The sequence below is a fragment of the Sceloporus occidentalis genome, unplaced genomic scaffold (assembly GCF_023333645.1).
Source record: "Sceloporus occidentalis isolate IW3139 unplaced genomic scaffold, rSceOcc1.0.p SCAF_437, whole genome shotgun sequence".
Taxonomy (NCBI): domain Eukaryota; kingdom Metazoa; phylum Chordata; class Lepidosauria; order Squamata; family Phrynosomatidae; genus Sceloporus; species Sceloporus occidentalis.
In genome coordinates, this window is record NW_028317417.1 from 112370 (window position 1) to 130227 (window position 17858).

Below are 17858 nucleotides of genomic sequence, written 5' to 3' on the forward strand. Positions count from 1 at the left end.
CGTGTTCTGGCGTCCAGGACAGTTGGTAAGTATTTGTCGAGGATTAGTCCTAATTACTCCCCTACTTTTGAGAGATGAAGAGGGGAGATCAAGTAAAGGAAGCAATCAATGTGTTGCCACCATCTGCCACTGAATTCAGCCTCAGTAACGTAAACAAAGATCTCCAAAAAATAATGGCACTTATTGTAAAGCAAAAACCAAGACTGTAAATACATTTAATGAGGCTAAAAGCTGCACGGGCGACACGTCCACTTTACCTTCCCGAAGCAAGTCCCTATTAATACCTGGAGACTTTGTCATTTGCCAGCTGTTGAGAGCTTAGATCATCTCTTAGCCTCAGAGATTAGCTCTCTAGCTCTCGAGCACCAACCGGATTCACGATAATGCCCAACAAAATCATAACATTTAAGATTTAACATAAATAATAATACAAAAAATAAAAAAAGGCCTTATTGCAAATCACATGATTTTGCGTAAGACACGGTTCTAGACTTTTCAGTCCTCCCTGAGGGGGCTACGAGTCCATTAAAATCATCCCTTAACTATTTTGGAAAAAAAATTCCATTAAAGGAGGAATTTGGTAAATAAACATGACGTGACCTCTCGCATACTATGGTATGATCAGCCATCACATGCTGTTTTATCTGTGTAATGGATGAAAGGCAGAGGCCAAACCCTTAAACAAACAATTAGATCCTGCTGTCTTTATGATAGAATCAGCTCCAGAGGTAATAATGGATCTGTCATACATCACTTTCCCTGTAAGTTCAAAGGGCATGGTGCGTTTCAGATGTTCCACTGCCCTAAACTCTTGATGGCTTCACCATGTATCTAGATGTTTACTCCGGGAGATAACGCCGGCAATAAAACTCCTAAACTACGGTGGTTCCATCCATACAGGCTGGGTGGATCCATCACTGAGAAGCATCTTCTACCAGGTTTAACCCACCACCTTCTTCAGGCTTCCATCCTGGACTGAGAACATCTAAACTATCATTGTAGAAGAGTCTATGGTGGAATTTTCAGGACAATATCAAGACGTCAAGGACACGGACACCAGGGCTAGCCTAGGACATCAAGGGGTCTGACCTTCAATGGTAGATGAAGACACCTGGAATAGAATAGTTGATCTAATCCTAATGCCTCGGGGTCTTCTCTACCGATTCAGTATAACTATTCAGCTGGCAGATATCCGCAGTCTCAGGATCAAAAGACAGGTTTCCAGGGTCTCGGGGGTCGACGGGGACATTTCCAGGATGTCAGAATAAAAGGACGGGTTCTTAGGGTGAATTTCTTCACACTATCAGGTTGAAAAGTCTTATTGTAAGGGTGATTCCCAGTGCCTCGGGCAGATCGATGGGCAGGATATTAGGGTAGGACAAGGCAGAGGATATGAAGATCTCCAATATAGGAAGGGATAGAGTGAGGGGTTAAAAAAATCAAACATAGCGAATAAGTGATCACGTTTGCCACCGAAACTCTGGGAGAAAGTGGCAGCGAAGGAAACACATGAACACATTACGGCTTTATCGAGAATAAAAGGAGATTGGGGAACAAAGTCAGGAAGCGGCCGACCTTACAGATGTCCTAAAATTCTGCAGCATTGTTTAAATTGTTTATGAAGTCCTATTAAAAACAAAAACACTTCCGGGCGGACCGGCTGCAGATTACAGACCCAACAGGGGACCTTTAAATTTAAACTACAGAGTGGCGGCTTAACCCCCCCCCCCCAGTATCAGACTATTGTTCAAAGGCCGCTCTGCACAATGCGGCTGGAAGTTCTGGCCAAGGAACCCGGGGGGGGGGGGGGGGGGCCTTTCTCTTCTCTTCTGTATTTATTTAAATGGTAACCAACGAGCGAGACTGGAAACATCTGAAGACCGCGACGGCCCAGAGCTACATTTTATGAAATATGTATTTCTTTATATGGAGATGTCACGCTTTGCCCCAATGAAGAGACCCTCGCACCTGTGTCGCCCCCCTTCCAGTTCCTTCCAGGAGATCAGGACAGAGCCTCGGCATTTAAAGGGACAGTATCTGGGACAAAGGTGCAAAATACTCAAAAAAAATAAAATCAATTTCATCAGCGTTTCATACGGGAAGCAGATTTAGGCAACATGGGCCATTGATGGGAAAAGTCCAACCAACCATTAATGAAGCCATAATGTGGAGGAAGGATCTTATTCGTATTAACGCTGTCCTGTTAAGCGGCTGCAACAATTATTCTTTCCTTGGAGGCCTTTAACCCTATAAGCGCCACGCCAGGGCAATGGTTAATAAGCATAAGAACAATGAGAAGTGCATGAGATTTATGTGGCTCTTAAGGTTCGGGTCATAAATATTCATGGTTTCCTTTGTTCGGGGTGGGTAACAATAACCCCCTTCCCATTGTCGTTGCTTATAAATATTCATGTGGTCTCGACGGAGAGAACGAGGGCCGCTCTCCCGCACCTACAAACATGCGTGTGCGGCCTTCGCCTATGGCTCGTCGTCATGTGTGTGAGAATTAAAGGGAACGCTTACGTTCTGCACGGGCTCCTGGTAGTGGGGTGCGGGCGACAGCTGGGATTCCGAGTGATACGGAGATAAGCCTTTTCTTAACGTCCTCAACTCCCCGTGGCTCGAGTGCTGAAACACAAAACATTCAACGGGCAGCGTGAGCGAGACATGCAAAAAGGTGACACGCGTGACGACGGTCATGGGCACAGATCACACACTGCTTCCTTCTCTCACCCTGAGATAATAAAATAACGTTACATGGTGTGCCATATGAAATGTGTTTTTATCATAAAATCGTTTATTGTGCATGAAATTGAGAGAAAAAATACAGACAAAATAATTAACGGATCAGACAAATCCCCCAAATACTGATTAAAAAAACAGCAGGAGGTGGATGGTAATTCCCCAAAACATTGAGATTGGTCTCGGAGAACAGCTGAGTGTGATCTGGAGCTGTAGCGTACAAGACCAGTTTACGAGTTCATGGACAGATGGGCGCGTGCAGGAAACCGCCTATCAGCAGAGGTGGTACAGGCCAAAAGGTGAAAAAAAGAAAAAAAAAAAAAAAAAAAGATGGGAATCCTTGGGATTAACTAAAAGTTTTTATTATTATATTATTATTATTAATTATTATTAATTATAATATTATCGTTTATTTATATAGCGCCAGTAATTCCTACAGAGCTTCTTACAGTCCCTACTACATTCAAAGGGTCTGACAGATCTAAAACCGAGGGCATGAGTTATATAGGGCTCGGCTCGCAAGTTTACAATCTAGATGCATATTTATGAACTTGAGTCGGAGTGCAGGTGAAGAATGATGTATTGTTTAGTTACACAATTTAATTTATATACACATTATCCTCGGTTTGTATATTTTAATTATTGTGGCTTTTATGGCTGTAGAACCCTGTGATGCCCTCATACCAGGCAAACATTCTGAGCTCCTAGAAAAGAGGGACATCGGGGCAAGAAAGAGGGGCATCAGGGGAGGTAAGTAGGACAGGGGCATTTGGGTCCTAAAATGAGACCTACTTGAGGAATCCATAAGTTTTGGCATAAGTGAGAAAAAAAGGCATGTAGGAGCCTTCAGGGATAGAGAAGACTAAAATGTCCCGATACTGGGTCTTAGATGAGAAGGTTTTGTTGCCGTGAGAAGAACTTCAGACACAAAGTAGCAGAATGAATGTGGCAAACTATAATTTCCATAAAGAGGTGAAATGTGTTCATGTCATAAATATTAAGTATAATAGATGGGCAGAAACGCGTGCTTTTCGGGGAGGAAGAGGCTTGGGCTTTGGCCGAACCTTCCCACGGTCTCCACAGAAGACGTCATTAGGAGATTCGGAGATACGAGTCACACCGGAAAGGATTAAAAAGATCCGAAGAAAGCGCAGCTACAGAAGGACATTGTAAATCATAACTTTGTCCACACTTCAGAAAGCAGATATGTGTAAGGGATGGTCCGGGCTTCCTTGCAGCACATCTACATATAGTCCCTTTGACCAGGATCTGCACCACCTCTGTCTCTCGATCGGGTGGCAGCCAGAGCCGCAGCTCCATCTTCTAGGAGTCTCTGAGGTCTTATTTTAGTAACTCTCATGCTCGTTGTTGGCCAACCCGGCTCACGCAGTCCTTCCCTACATCATAAGCAAGAGGTCAGGGACTAAGCAAAAGTCAGGGCCGGTCCCACCCGAAAGCCTGAACCGCCATTTTCCTTTGTGTTAGATGCCAGCACAAGACAAGTTCTGCCATACCCTACGGAATTCTTCATCCGTTTAAAATATAGGAACAGCAAGGATCCCAGATCATTCTTATTATTATTTCATATAGCACCATCATATTCCGCAGCGCTGTACAGTGGGTCACCAAAAATTATTCCCAAATGTATATTTAATACTTGGGTTGACTGATAAGGGACACTTGGCTCTCTGGCTATGCCCTGTACCTAGCTGGTACTCAAGCCCTGGTTTTAACCCTGCCTGTGCCAATTTGGAAGGGATATATTTCGTACCCACCTATCACTCCGCTGCTAACACACACACAGTGCTTGCTGATCCCCCTGTTAGTCTTCTTACAGGCTATTAGTCTCGTTAAATCCTTTCTATCAAACCGTGAACCGACACAGAGGAAGAATATATCCTTGTAACTCCCTCGGCGGCTGGCGGTTAATTCTTGAGATGCGGGAGAACTTACAGAGTAACAAACGAGAGTCTAAGAGGAACACATGAGGCCTGTGATCAGCAGGAACGCTCCTCGTCTCAAAACAGCGTCACTCAAGAGAAACTTAATGGCTTTGAGCACCAACACCAAGAACCAAACCATAATAAAGGGAAATGCTTGTTTCCCGTTGAGTGCCCGGGATCAAATAGACATGTCTGACTAGGGGTGAATACATTATTTAGGAAGCCGTCACCCTATCCGGTGACGATCAGTGAATATAACGGCACCCAAACTATATCCAGCTGGCTTATAACCAACAAGAAGCAGAAGGCGGGCGATCCCTCCGCCAACACTGAGTAACGCTGGCTCGATGGGCGACCAAACAAGCATCTGTCACTCTGTGCATCTTCTGGATTAAAACCCGCTGCGGTAATCGAGCTGACAAACGCGTGTTAGCACCAGAATCCAGCGTGGGCAGCCTGGGCTGATGGATGGTGGCAGCGTGGAGAGACGTGGCGCTCGGGGGGCATCGCTGCGTTCCTTCATTCTCTCAGCTACTGGTTCTATCACTGATAAGTCACGGTAGAAACCCCGTCGCGGTAGAAGCCCCGTCACGACATATCCCTACAATATTTAAGAGCCAGGCAATTTTAAGAGCTGGATTTTTAGAATTTTGGACTTTGAGAAGCCCCCGCATGTTACTCCAACGATCCCAAACCATGTCTTCCTTCAAACTGCTGCACTCCATACATTGACCTACTTAATTTAACCCCCTGGCCACCCTGATCTATACGTTATGTGTTATGGAAACATTAAAAAGTGTCCTTTGTTCTTGACGAGGCTCCATAACACGTTTTAGTTTCCTTTTCATTATAATATCGGCCCAATTTCTGTTCCGTTAATTTGAAACGTTGCCAAGATGGATATGTAGCCATATTTAGCACTGAAAACAGCTGGATTGACGCATCTCGCTTGGAAATTGTGTAATACTGATTTCTCAATATGTTCTATATGCTACAAAAAAGTTATCCAAGAAAATGTTAATAAAAAAAGAGATTTATTAAAATATTTTTTAAAAAAAACAACATTAAAATAGCAAAATATATTGTGTTTTCACCCATGAAAGGTCAGAGAGATGATTTTGGGAAAGTTGTAATGTCCCTCCGTTCGTACTGAGCGATCGTTTTGTGAGCTTTACTGAATGAAGCCATTTTTTTTAGGTATGGTGCACAAAAAACGTGATTTTTAGCAGCCTCGGAATTGAATCATTCATGATTATGCCAGCCCATTAGGACGCACAACGATTTACATCTACGAGACTCTCTATTCTTCTTCTTCTTCTTCTTCTCTTATTTAACTTCTTTAAAGTTAAAGGGAGATGAGATGATAACAGTGTTATGGTCTTGGATTTAATGAGTATTTATACAGAACATCCAAAAAAAAAAAAATGTCTTCCCTGTGGTTGATTTAAACGAATATACATCACAATTAGGAAGAAGGTTCTGATAGAATGTCCCTGAGGTCCGATATTAATAACCATGTTCCGGAGCAGATAGAAAGAGACAGCCCGAGACAACTAGAGCAGAGACCTCGCGTGATAAACGCGCTTTATTTTAAGTAGTGAGTCTGGCCCGAGAAGGTAAGTGAAGCAGAAGTAATACGCTGCTATGGCAATACTCTAGATTGCACACTGCAGAACTTCGAGTGGGATTAAATCATATTATCCTCTCTGCGCCGGTTAAAGGGAAAGGTCCCTGTATTCACCGCGGATCATATAAAGAAAGGGCTTATGGGGCAGGGATCCTGCCAGCAGGTAGGGAACAAGGTCATTAGGTAGCCAAAGTACCGTATTTGCTCGATTATAAGACGACCCTGATTATAAGACGACCCCCCAAAATCTGAATATTAAATTAGGAAAAAAAGAAAAAGCCTGAATATAAGACGACCCTATAGGAAAAAAGTTTTACCAGTAAATGTTAATTCATGTAAACTATTTTTTTTAAATAAAACCTATGATTGAGAAAAAATATTTTTTTTTGGTTTTATTTCCTTGTATTTTCCAACCTGTCCCCCAGTTACGCACATCTGCCCCCAGGCTTGCTACACCAATATGGCACTGTGGCCCATGATATGCCTTTTAACCCTCTATATGCCTCTGTGCCCCATGGTATGCCTTTTGACCCCCTATGTGCCACTCTGCCTCCAGAAATGCCTTATACCCCCTATATCCCATTCTGGCCTTTAGGGGGTTAAAATGCATATTATGGGGCAGAGTGGCATATAGGGAGGTATAAGGCATTTCAGGAGGCAGATTGCTCTATTAAATGCCCCTTTAACGCCACTCTGCCTCCTGAAATGCCTTATACCTCCCTATATGCCACTCTGCCCCATAATATGCCTTTTAACCCCCTAAGTGCCAGAGTGGCATATAGGGGTATAAGGCATTCCAGAAATGCCCTATGCCCCCATTTAAGCGGTGCGGGGGATCTGGATCTTAGTCTCATAATCAGACCTCTATTTGAGGTCTGATTAGAAGACGACCCCGATTAGAAGCATTTGCTCTGAAAAAAACCTCGTCTTATAATCGAGCAAATACGGTATATTATATTCCCCCCCCTGCTGGCCAAACGGAGAACTGCCCCACACAGTTAGCTGCCAAACCCGAGGGCATCTGGGGTAAATCCAAAATGATTGAACCAGTCGACATGACTGCCTGGGCGTCATGGGAGTTGCAGCCCATTAAGAGTGAGAGGTCCAGCGCTCGCAGGCCCCGGGTCAAAGGATAGCATCTTATTAGCCGTGACACACTTCAGTAGCGATGCTCACACCCAAAGCCATAAACATGAACATGTAAGCACTTCAAGAGAGCGCCACACTTCAAAGGGAAATGAAGGGAGGCTTTCCGATATTAACCCCCGAGTGCCCGCACAGCGGATGCAGCACACGCTGCACTGGTAGTTGGTACAGTGACCGCAGAGATACGCCGGCAGAGCTGGGAACCCCGGACAACCCACTCTGCTGCCCCATAAGAAGAGAAAAGTGGGACATTTCTCAGGGGCGAAAGGGGACAGGGCTGGGGCAGAATTTGTCCGTGGAAGGGTGACGAGACTGGGGGAAATTCCCAGTGGTTAGAAGGGATGGGGTAGTGGGGACAGGGGGTAAGAGATTTTTTTTAATAATTGGTCCAAAGTTCCACGGCACAAATCGATTAATGTTTCTTTCCCGGGGATACATACACGACCGGCCCGTGTCCGTGTCGTCACCCTACATGAAACCGGAGAGCCCCTTCCATACCAGGAGCGCTGCTGGAACTTACTCACTGGAATGGACTAAAGAACACAAGATTTCAACAGAACCTGCCCAATTCCGTACGGACATTTCGTTCCTTCAGCTTGAGAAAAGGTCCCTCTTGAGTTTTCAAGCAGGGTACGATGCCACGTTCTTGACATTTTTTTCTGATTTAGAATTCCTTTGGCTTATTAGAACTTGCCGATTTATCACTGGTTGAGTGTTTCTGTGCCGGTCACATTATATGTATATTTATATATTTATTTATTTTAATAATTAGGGGCTCTGCATCTCTTTTATCTCCCCCATATCAGCCTCACTTTATGGCATTTTCACAACATCAATGCCCTGCTTAACACTGTGTTGAACAATCGACACCGTCGGTAATACATGAAAAAGGATCGGATACTAAGCCTTGAGAACATTTTACCCAAATGAGACATCCGGTAATAAATATTTATCCATCTGGATTTGTACCTGAGTTAAATGTTTGCTGTCGTCTTCGAGAAGTTTGACTTTAGTTTCCAACTGCCTGATGTAGCTGGGAGAAGAATCTGGGGGAAAAAGAGAAAGAAAATGTCAGATTTCTGCGTTTATTACATGCACAATCGTCAGCTGATAATTAATAGGCGTTTGATGTTTATTGCATGGAATGGGTTAAATTCGTTATCAGGAAAAAAGTAAAATCAATACCTTCTTCTTATATATATATATATATTTTAAATATTACCATTTTATGGATTATTGGAATGGGGGAAATTGTTTTATTAAATAATTATTTCTAAATGTCTAAAAAAAAAAAAAAAAACACCTTTTCCCCAAATAAGCAGACATTAAATGTAATATTTTAGAAGACTACCTATTTGTAAATTATAATAAATATGTAAACCTTTTAAAGGGCAATCGAGAAAGTAATTCATTAAAAACCGCAGGATGGTATGACTTGTTAGGGATAGCGACACGTGCCGACAAAAGAACAGCGTTTTTGGAAGGGGAAACATTTGCTGCCAACAAATGAGATCTCTTGATAGATTGGAAGCTCACAGGACAAGGCCCTCTTTTTCTCTTGTACCTCTTAATAGTTATGAGTGCTGTTGTTCATTTTAATGTTTAATGTTCCGTATAATAGCTCTCTACAGAATCTGCTGGCGTTCTATCAATACATCCAATGTAATTAGAGGGGTAAATGCTATACAAAATAGGAACCTATTAATCCAAGGATTCAGCAAGATCAAGAAGGCTCACATTGGGGCAGACGGCAATGAATGGGCAATAAATATATACATTAATCTTACATTGTTTGAAAACAGCAAAGCTTACATAGTTATTGCGGGACCCTGTGGATCTTTTAAGTGGATCGGTGACAATCAACAAGGTGCAGGGCCGCCGTGAGCCGCCACGTCCATGTAACAGATCAGTCTCATGACATACGTCCGTGGAGATCCGAGAACAGCCAAATTGTGATCAATGGGATCATTTAAAAGGCGCTAGGACTGCCTTCCGAGAAACCGATCTTTAGCAACTGTCCTCGTAAAGAAACAATTGGGGGGGGGGGGAAACTCTGTAAACTTTTTCTAAGTGTAAAAATGATAGGACGTTATGGGAGAATTAACTCAAACAATGGCTCGGAAACTGTAAGCAGAGCCTCTTGTCCTTAATGAGATCAAGTGGGATTATGTTTCTGCCGAAAACAGCCAGGAGGGATTAATGACCATCGCTGGAAAACTGGGGCAGGGGATGCCGATTTATCAGTTAAAAAAAAATACAGCTGATACCACAATACATACTGCTGTTCAAAAGTTTGGGGTCACACAGACATGTCCTTGTTTTTAAAAGAAAATCAGATTTTGTCCATTAAAAGAACATGAAATGGATCAGAAATCCAGTCCAGACGGGGTTAATGTTGCAAATGACTATTGTAGCTGGGAACGGTTGATTTTTAATGGAAGATCTTCATAGGTGTACAGAGGCCCTTTATCACTCCCATCACTCCTGTGTTCCAATGGCCCTTTATCACTCCCATCACTCCTGTGTTCCAATGGTGTTAATCTGTGTTTATTTTTATCATCGACCCATAGAATAGGATCCTGCCACATCTCAGTCTAATCGATTAGATTCAACCCCAAGAAAAGTATATTCTGCTTCTCATACAGAGATTTATTTTACTTATTAGTATTTTTAATAGTATTTTTATATATATCGTGGATATTTTTGCTTGAAAACATAAAACCAGCATCAGCAAAACATTGCCGGTTTGGAGAACAGAAGTCACTGGTGCAGAAGCATGTGAGTCTGTGTCAGGCTTTTAACACCTTCAATCCTCGTGACAACTACCCCCACGCCTTTAAAATCCCCACAATCTCCAGTGGTTCCTCTGGGACGCCTCTCCCTTATCTTATCCTCCTCCCAGGTCTCCTTCCTCCCTCTCCACTAGACCCCATTTCCCCCATAAAACCAGAGGTTTAGATGTAACGCAAGGACGTTTTACTTAACTGAGTAGGTGGTAGATCAATGGAACAGCCTCCAGCAGAAATGGTAGCGGTTAATACAGTGAGGGAATTGGAACATGCGTGGGATAGACACATGGCTCCTGAATCTAAGACGAGGCCAACAACTGATTAAGGTCTGAAGTCTTTACAGCAGGGAAAAAAGAGTGGACTAGAGCTAGCGAGTGGGTCTTATCTGCCGTGAAATACAAGGAGATCCAGGGCAGAAGATGTTTTATTATGTAACTGCCATTTGGAACCTCGTAACACGGCGCGTTCCTTGTCATTTCTTTTAAGAATAATACAGAGAGGTTGAATATATGTATTGATTGCGGCAGAAAAAATGCAGTAATTTACTAGGGTTTTAGTAATCCATGGTGGTAATCCATAATCCTCGGCTGAGTCCACCATACGTTCAGACACATGTCACAGCCAAGAGTAATCTGGTTAATTGGCTCCCTTACAAGCAAGACAAACGATTTTGCTCATAATCAATACACAAGCTGCATAAACATGGCTTCCCATGATGCGAGGTGGAGTCTGACCGACAACAGGTAATGTCACAGCGTATCTTCTACAAGTTGAAGAAGACAAATAAGTCATTAAAATCTTGGGTTGGTTCAGCATCTTTAAAGCCATGGTCTGGAACACAAAGGTTCGCCATGACCGCCTCTGTGCTTTGTCCTTTAATCTTTTTATTCTTTCAGGCCACCCATTCTGGTCTTCAAAGCAAGAATGTCAGATGCCTGCACACCCTCCACATTGATAAATTGTCTCTTTCAATGAAAATTAAACTAGACATCCACATCCTCTGCGTTGGAACCAAATGAAGAACGAGTTAAAAATCTAATTATAGAGGAAAAAATACCATGCAGTCAGATGATGGTGGCCATTGTTCAAGAACCCGCACCCTGATACGCTTCTTCCTTATTCTGGAGAACCAACTAACCCATCTCATCTGGCTTCATATCTCCTAAAAACTGCTTATTTTTCAGGTAATCCTCCAAAATGTATATTTTAGTTTCAAGAGGCGATTCATTGAGCTGTTCCTGCATTCTCTGAACTGTTGGGAATGGAGCCCCTTTGCTTTTGATGGCGAAGCACACCTTCAGGAACCACAAGCCTCTCAAGTTGCCATGGTCTTCCCATGGGCCAAAAGCATGTGCCAATTCTGTATATTTTTATGATGGGGTCTCTGGAGCCTGAGGTAGGAAGGAACCCTGGTAGGTTCATTTTTGGTCCATATAGATGGCCCTTCATATTGGTTAACGACATCCCCGAGATAGTTAATCTTGGACCAGCAGACCTATGGGGAGTGGAGGTCCTTGTGGGATAAATTAACTAGGTAATGTACCCCGATCTGCGATCTTCTCATTAATGAGATGAATGTTTAAATACGAAGAGTTAATATCTTGAAGGACCAATACTAGAAGAATCTAAGAGTCAGGACAATTTTCCAGCTATGGCAAAAAAAAGTGTAGTTGCTACATGAGAGGACGCTAATCGTGTCTTGTGAAGCACCATCTCTCGCCTATGCCAATTAACACTCAATTCCTCTTCATTAAGTCTGTCTTCATACATTTCAGAGTCAGCCTGTGAAACATCAGATAAAACCTCTCCTGTGATTTTTCTACCCTTCAGAGGCACGTGAAACCACCCGGAATGTCTCATTCCTCCGCAGGATCTCTGAATCTCTCCAATGTACTAAACCCACAGGGGTCGGCATCAACTGCCTTCCCTCTGGGTAAAGGTCTGAGATTGGCAAAAGGTAAACAGTCATATTGTTTTTACACCTATAAGTAAATATAATAAAAATGCTGAGTGTTAGTGTGCAAAAAATAGCATTGAAAAAGAAGTATGGAATATGTTATATACAGTTAGGGGGTAATTTAAAATTCTTATCGCCATAGCGACACGGGGGCATTGGGGGCACTATCTCCCCTGAATCCTGGGCAGACACGCTATCTACCTTAGTGATGCGTTCAAGTTATATTTAGACAGGAGGTCGTCATGGGAACCATTCAGTACATGAATGACCTTTTACGCATGAGAATGAGTTCTGATTCTCCCTCCGGTTAGTAAAATGTTTTACTTAAAATACCTCAGAAGGTTTCACACCATCTGAGCTATAAGCAGACGGTGGATTCACTGAGGACCAAAAATGGTGTATTTTAAATAAAAATGTTTTAAACTCGTTGGAAGGGTCGCGAGTGATATATGCTGCAGACACAGGGGCTGGGGAGGGCCAGACGAGAAGAAGTTGTTTGCCCTGGGTCCTTGTGATCTCAACATGGTGGGCAACTGGCAGCGAAAGGATTATAAACTGCAATAAGACTTGTGACCCCCGAGCTGGTCTAGAGTCATTGTCCACGTTCCTTCCATATGGTTTCCATTGGTTAACAAGATTGTCAAAGACCCGATGGCACTCGAAGGGTTAGACGTCCTTCCGTGAGAGATACCGGCACACGCAGACAAAATGAAGAAACAAGGTAGATGAATTACATGATCAGCTCCATGACTGTTTCCTATAAACAATGACCTGGGAGACAAAGCTAAGTCTGTTCACGGGCTGCAGTATAAACAGGACACAGATCTGGGGGGAATCTGGGAATTAATGGAGAAAAGAAAACCATGGAAGATCATGGATGAAGAATTCTAGTCCAATGTTTTACAACGGTGCAATCATTCATAAACCAGATGAAGACAATCATTCTTTCTGATCTTAACATCTACACACCAGAGCGTTGAGTAAAGAACCTAAAGCTCGCCTCTCTTATTCACGTACAGGATTCCTTCCACTGTATCGGCGGCGCGGGGTGGTGGTAAAGGCACAATCGCTTTTTGATTTACCCCGTAGAGGGGATACTGCAGCCCTTCCTAAACCATCCACCACCAATGGTCCAGGAGGTGGGGGTTTACCCGGTGGTCTGTAAGGACTGTTGGTGGTCTGTAAGGACTGTTGGTGGTCTTTGACAAATTCTTTGCAAAATGCTTTCCAAAAAAATTAAATTGGAGACGGAACGTTCATAAAACCAGCTCTGCAAGAGTTAAAGTGACCTGCGGGGTGCCCTCGGCTTTAAGCCTCTTTTAATTCCTCGTGCTCCGTTAATCCAAGCAACATGCGGTCATTCGTGGTCACATGACCTGGCGGCACAAACAAGCCGATTACTGGCTCCCACAAGCCAAGCTCAGCCGTACCTTGAATTACACGGCGTGATTGATTTGCATTGGAAGCGGCTCCTTCGCCTCCCAAAAAACAGTAAATACCATTGGGTCTGTAAGAGTTAAACGAGCCCCCCAGCTGAACAAACATATCACACACACGCGATATAATTACCCGTACACTTCATGGGGGGGGGATCCTGAAGAAGACCCCCCAATGTACTAGTTTATGATGTAACTTTAAAGAGACCTCTCATCATAAGCATCAAAGTGCCCAAGGGGTAAAGTCTGTATGACCGGCCCCTTTAGAGCTCCCCGGGTATTTAATTCGAGGAGACGGGCAATAACGTCAAACTAGATCCTGATTTCCTAACTAGTCATCGAGAACCGCGCCCCCGGCGGACAGAAAACTTTCTCCATCGTATAATTAGCCGTGCGTTTTGCAAACAGTAAATCGGCGCGGCTCTAGAATCCGGGCCCTCCGGTTCTGGATTTCATCATTTTAATCCTCGGGATCCTGTGTATTTCTAACTTTAGTAAATGAGATTTAATGCCTCGAAAGCCGAGAAGTCCCTTTACATGTTCATGGGGTCCCCCTTCTGCAGAATCCCCCCCATATGCATTTTGCCCCCTCGTGTGCTCGCCCACCATTCTGTTTGGCCACAGACATTCGCCGACACGTGATAAACGTACCGCTAGTCAGCTCCAGTGCTTCCTCGGCTACCCCAGTGGGCCGGGGGTCTATGGAGACCCCCGTGCGCATGTGCGGAAAGCGTCCCTTTAATAAAACATGTTGTGCAAATGTTCTCTGCTCTAGTGAATTATTCACGAGCCGGCCCCGGCTGCATGTTGTGTAACATTATATGCCGTATTGTTACACGGCGTGTTTACACAGTGTGTGGGAGACGCATTCCGCACCCGGCCCCTGACACTCCCTATGATCAGAGGAATAAAAGAGTTCCCATCCAGATCATGTCGTCTACTGAGCATCCCCGAGCCAGGTGGCCAAGTTATAAACGCAGCACTAACATACGTGGGGCACAGACAAAAGTCAGCCGGGCCAACAAAAATGACACAGAAAGACTGAAAAGGGAACACAGAAAGGATCCACTACTGGGGGGAGTGTGTCTGAAAACGACTGCAGCTTCTGCAACATCGCCCCCTATGGCTACGAGTAGAACTGCTGCTGACATTCATCAAATGAGAGGAGTCCAGAAACAATACCCCATGCCAGGTCTCTCCATTATAGCACAAACTCTGATAGGATCCATGGCCCCCTGGGGTCTGCTTTAAGCTTCCTATCCAGCTGAAAGGGGGGGACATTATTTCCCCCATTTACTGGAATAGTGTACACTGATGGGTTTTTGGAAGAGCCATCTGGTTACCCCCAGGTTCTTCTATGTGTGGTTATGGGATAAAGGTAAGTAAACAGAGGAACACGAGATGACCACATAGGACATTATTTCCAGGACACGCGTTGCTGACCAGCGGATGGAAAGTGCTGCCCCCTGCAGGATGGGATGTATGAGCGCACGGAAGGGAACTCATCACTCAGCTATACAGACAATATGTAGGGGGCAGCACTTTGCCCCAACCGGTCTACAACATGTCAACGAGCCCTTCTCGCCAGCCAATAGTGAATAACACCAATTCTTTACACGTCTTCTCACAGCCGTCTCTGGCTCTCCATACCCTCTATACGACGAGACAACAGATCATCAAAACGTAACCATTAGCGTCGATACATATCTATTTCTACATTATTACGCTTTGAATGTAGGGACTGTAAGAAGAGCTGCGGAAATTGTTGGCGCTATATAAACTATAATAATAACAGTAATAATAATATTTACAATGATTGCCATTAGAAGATGCCCCCCCCCCCTCGTGGGAGGGATCTCACTAAATGATCTCATTAAGATTTTTTTTTTACAGGTGATGCATAAAAAAAGCTAAACAGGTAAAACATTAATATTTACCGCAACCTACAAGGCTGCGCTGTCCCTTTAAATCCTAATATTTAAGGCATAATGATTATTTTTTAAGAGGCGCCATGGAAATCACCTTTATAATAATAATAATAATAATAGCCAAATCTCTCGCTAATTACTACTAAGTTTCAGCAAACAGCCTCGCAGGTAATTAGGATTTAATTCAGAAAACTCACAACCCCCTCACCCCCCCACCAAGGCTTGTATTCAAATTATTTTCAATGCAAATCCTGGGAATTAAAAAAACTGTGGGAAGGAAACAAATTAATCTAAAAGTACTCATTAAAAATATCATTTTTAGCTGAAAAAAAAAAAAAAAATAAAACCTCAGCTTGGATGCTGCATCCACTTTCTATAAACGCCAGCCTCAGCATTTCCAGTGTTGGCAAAAACACACACTTCTATCACCAATTCGTTCACGTTTTATATATATATATACATATATATAGTTACACGGGGTGCCAAATTGCCACTTTAATAAAGAGAGATAAAATAAAACATGTAACGCTGCCAATATAACCCTGCAGTATCTATATTTCTGCATTTAACCCTTTCTAAACTATGTATAAGCATGCGCAGAGGAATGGATGTCCGTATGATTCTTCATGGGGGGGGGGGGGCTTAGGAAGGAGGACAAACTCATCCAGCAACATATAGAAGTTGTGTTAAAATTGGCCAAAAAATGAAATTGGCTAACAAGACAAGGTCTACTCCGGGAAACAATCCGGGACGGGGCTCGACCTCTCCACCCCAGCACTGAATGAGTATAATATACAGCAGCTTCCCTAATAATGGGCCAATGTGCACTCTATTAATGTTTTTTCCTCCCCGTGATACTCACTCTGGGCCTCATCAACCAGTTGATGATAAATGACAATTTCATGCACCAATTAGCACAACATGGGGACTTCTACTTCTTTTCTGCTCCGTACAGCTGTGACCCTCAAAGGCTTCTTTTTCAAAAGAATTCACTTTGTGAGCCCTTCTCATCCCCATATAGCTTTACACGGTTCCCTGCCAAGTGTCCCTCTTTAAGGGGGACAGTCCCTCTTTGGGACCCAAATCCCAGTGACCCTCTTCTCCAAGGGCTCAGAGTGTTTGTTCCTTAACCAGAATGTATGCAGAAAGGGCAAAAACCAAACAAACTTACATTCTTCTTTTCTGTGCCTTTCACTGAATAATAGTAAATCCGTGCCCCAAGCCATACCTCTAATCACATCCATATCCAGTGTCTCTCCGTAATCTCGGAAAGTTCACGGGCTGAATTGTACTCATCTGCCATCAAATTCTATGTCCCTATACAACAGGCCAACATATTCCATTTATATAACTATATATATATATATAATATATAATAATATACAATTATTATATATATATATATTTATTATATATTTACATATACCTTACATTTATATATTATTATATACCGGTATTTATATATATATATATATATCATATATATTTACATATCTTATAATTATATATTATTTTATACCGTGTATATGTCACGTACAAGTAGTTAGGAGACACCGTGGTCAGGTAGGACTCCAGGACAGAACAGGTCAAACAAGCCGAGGTCAGGTTTCCGGAGAGCAGGATAGTCATATAACGTAGCCGAGGTCAGGATTCAGGAAAACAGGATAAACGTAAACGTAGCCGAGGTCAGGAATCAGGAACACAACAAAGTCAGACAAGCCGGGATCATACACGAGAATACAGGAACCAAAACGCTATCTGGGTGCTAGCACAAGGCATAGACGACCATCAGAAGGCAAGGTGAAACTGGTCTGAGGGGTTTAAATGGAGAACCGCAGAGGAAGTCTGAATCTCCCATCAGCCCCTCATGACATCACTTCCGGTGTCTGTGACTCGCGGCCATCTTGTGGATGGCGTAATCTCCCTTCATAAATTCCTCTAGTATGCGAGTTCGCCACTAGAGGTCGCGCATGCGCAGCAGCTGGACGCCGTGTACCAGGAGGTCTGCCTCTCCTGCGCGGCACTTCAGAGGAAGGCAGCGGAAGCGGCCTTGCGGTGGAGGGGGGTCTCCCTCTCCCTCGTGGCGGCTGCTGCGGAGGTGAGCGTGCGGTGGAGGGGGGTCTCCCTCTCCTTCGTGGCGGCTGCTGCGGAGGTGGGCGTGCGGTGGAGGGGGGTCTCCCTCTCCCTCTTGTCGGCTGCTGCGGAGGTGGCCGTGCGGTGGAGGGGGGTCTCCCTCTCCCTCTTGTCGGCTGCTGCGGAGGTGGCCGTGCGGTGGAGGGGGGTCTCCCTC

The 17858-nt window shown here is 43.8% G+C and overlaps 1 protein-coding gene across 1 annotated transcript in view; it reads right to left on the reverse strand.

The window, feature by feature from the left end:
• The window catches only part of LOC149272582 (coiled-coil domain-containing protein 85C), a 47623-nt gene that overhangs the window by 2117 nt on the left and 27648 nt on the right, over nt 1-17858 (reverse strand). Inside the window, exons 2-3 of the mRNA XM_089506927.1 lie at nt 8428-8504; nt 2524-2628 (exon numbers count right to left, since the gene is read on the reverse strand). Coding sequence (XP_089363053.1) covers nt 2524-2628; nt 8428-8504 — 182 coding nt within the window. The remainder of the gene's footprint in view (nt 1-2523; nt 2629-8427; nt 8505-17858) is intronic.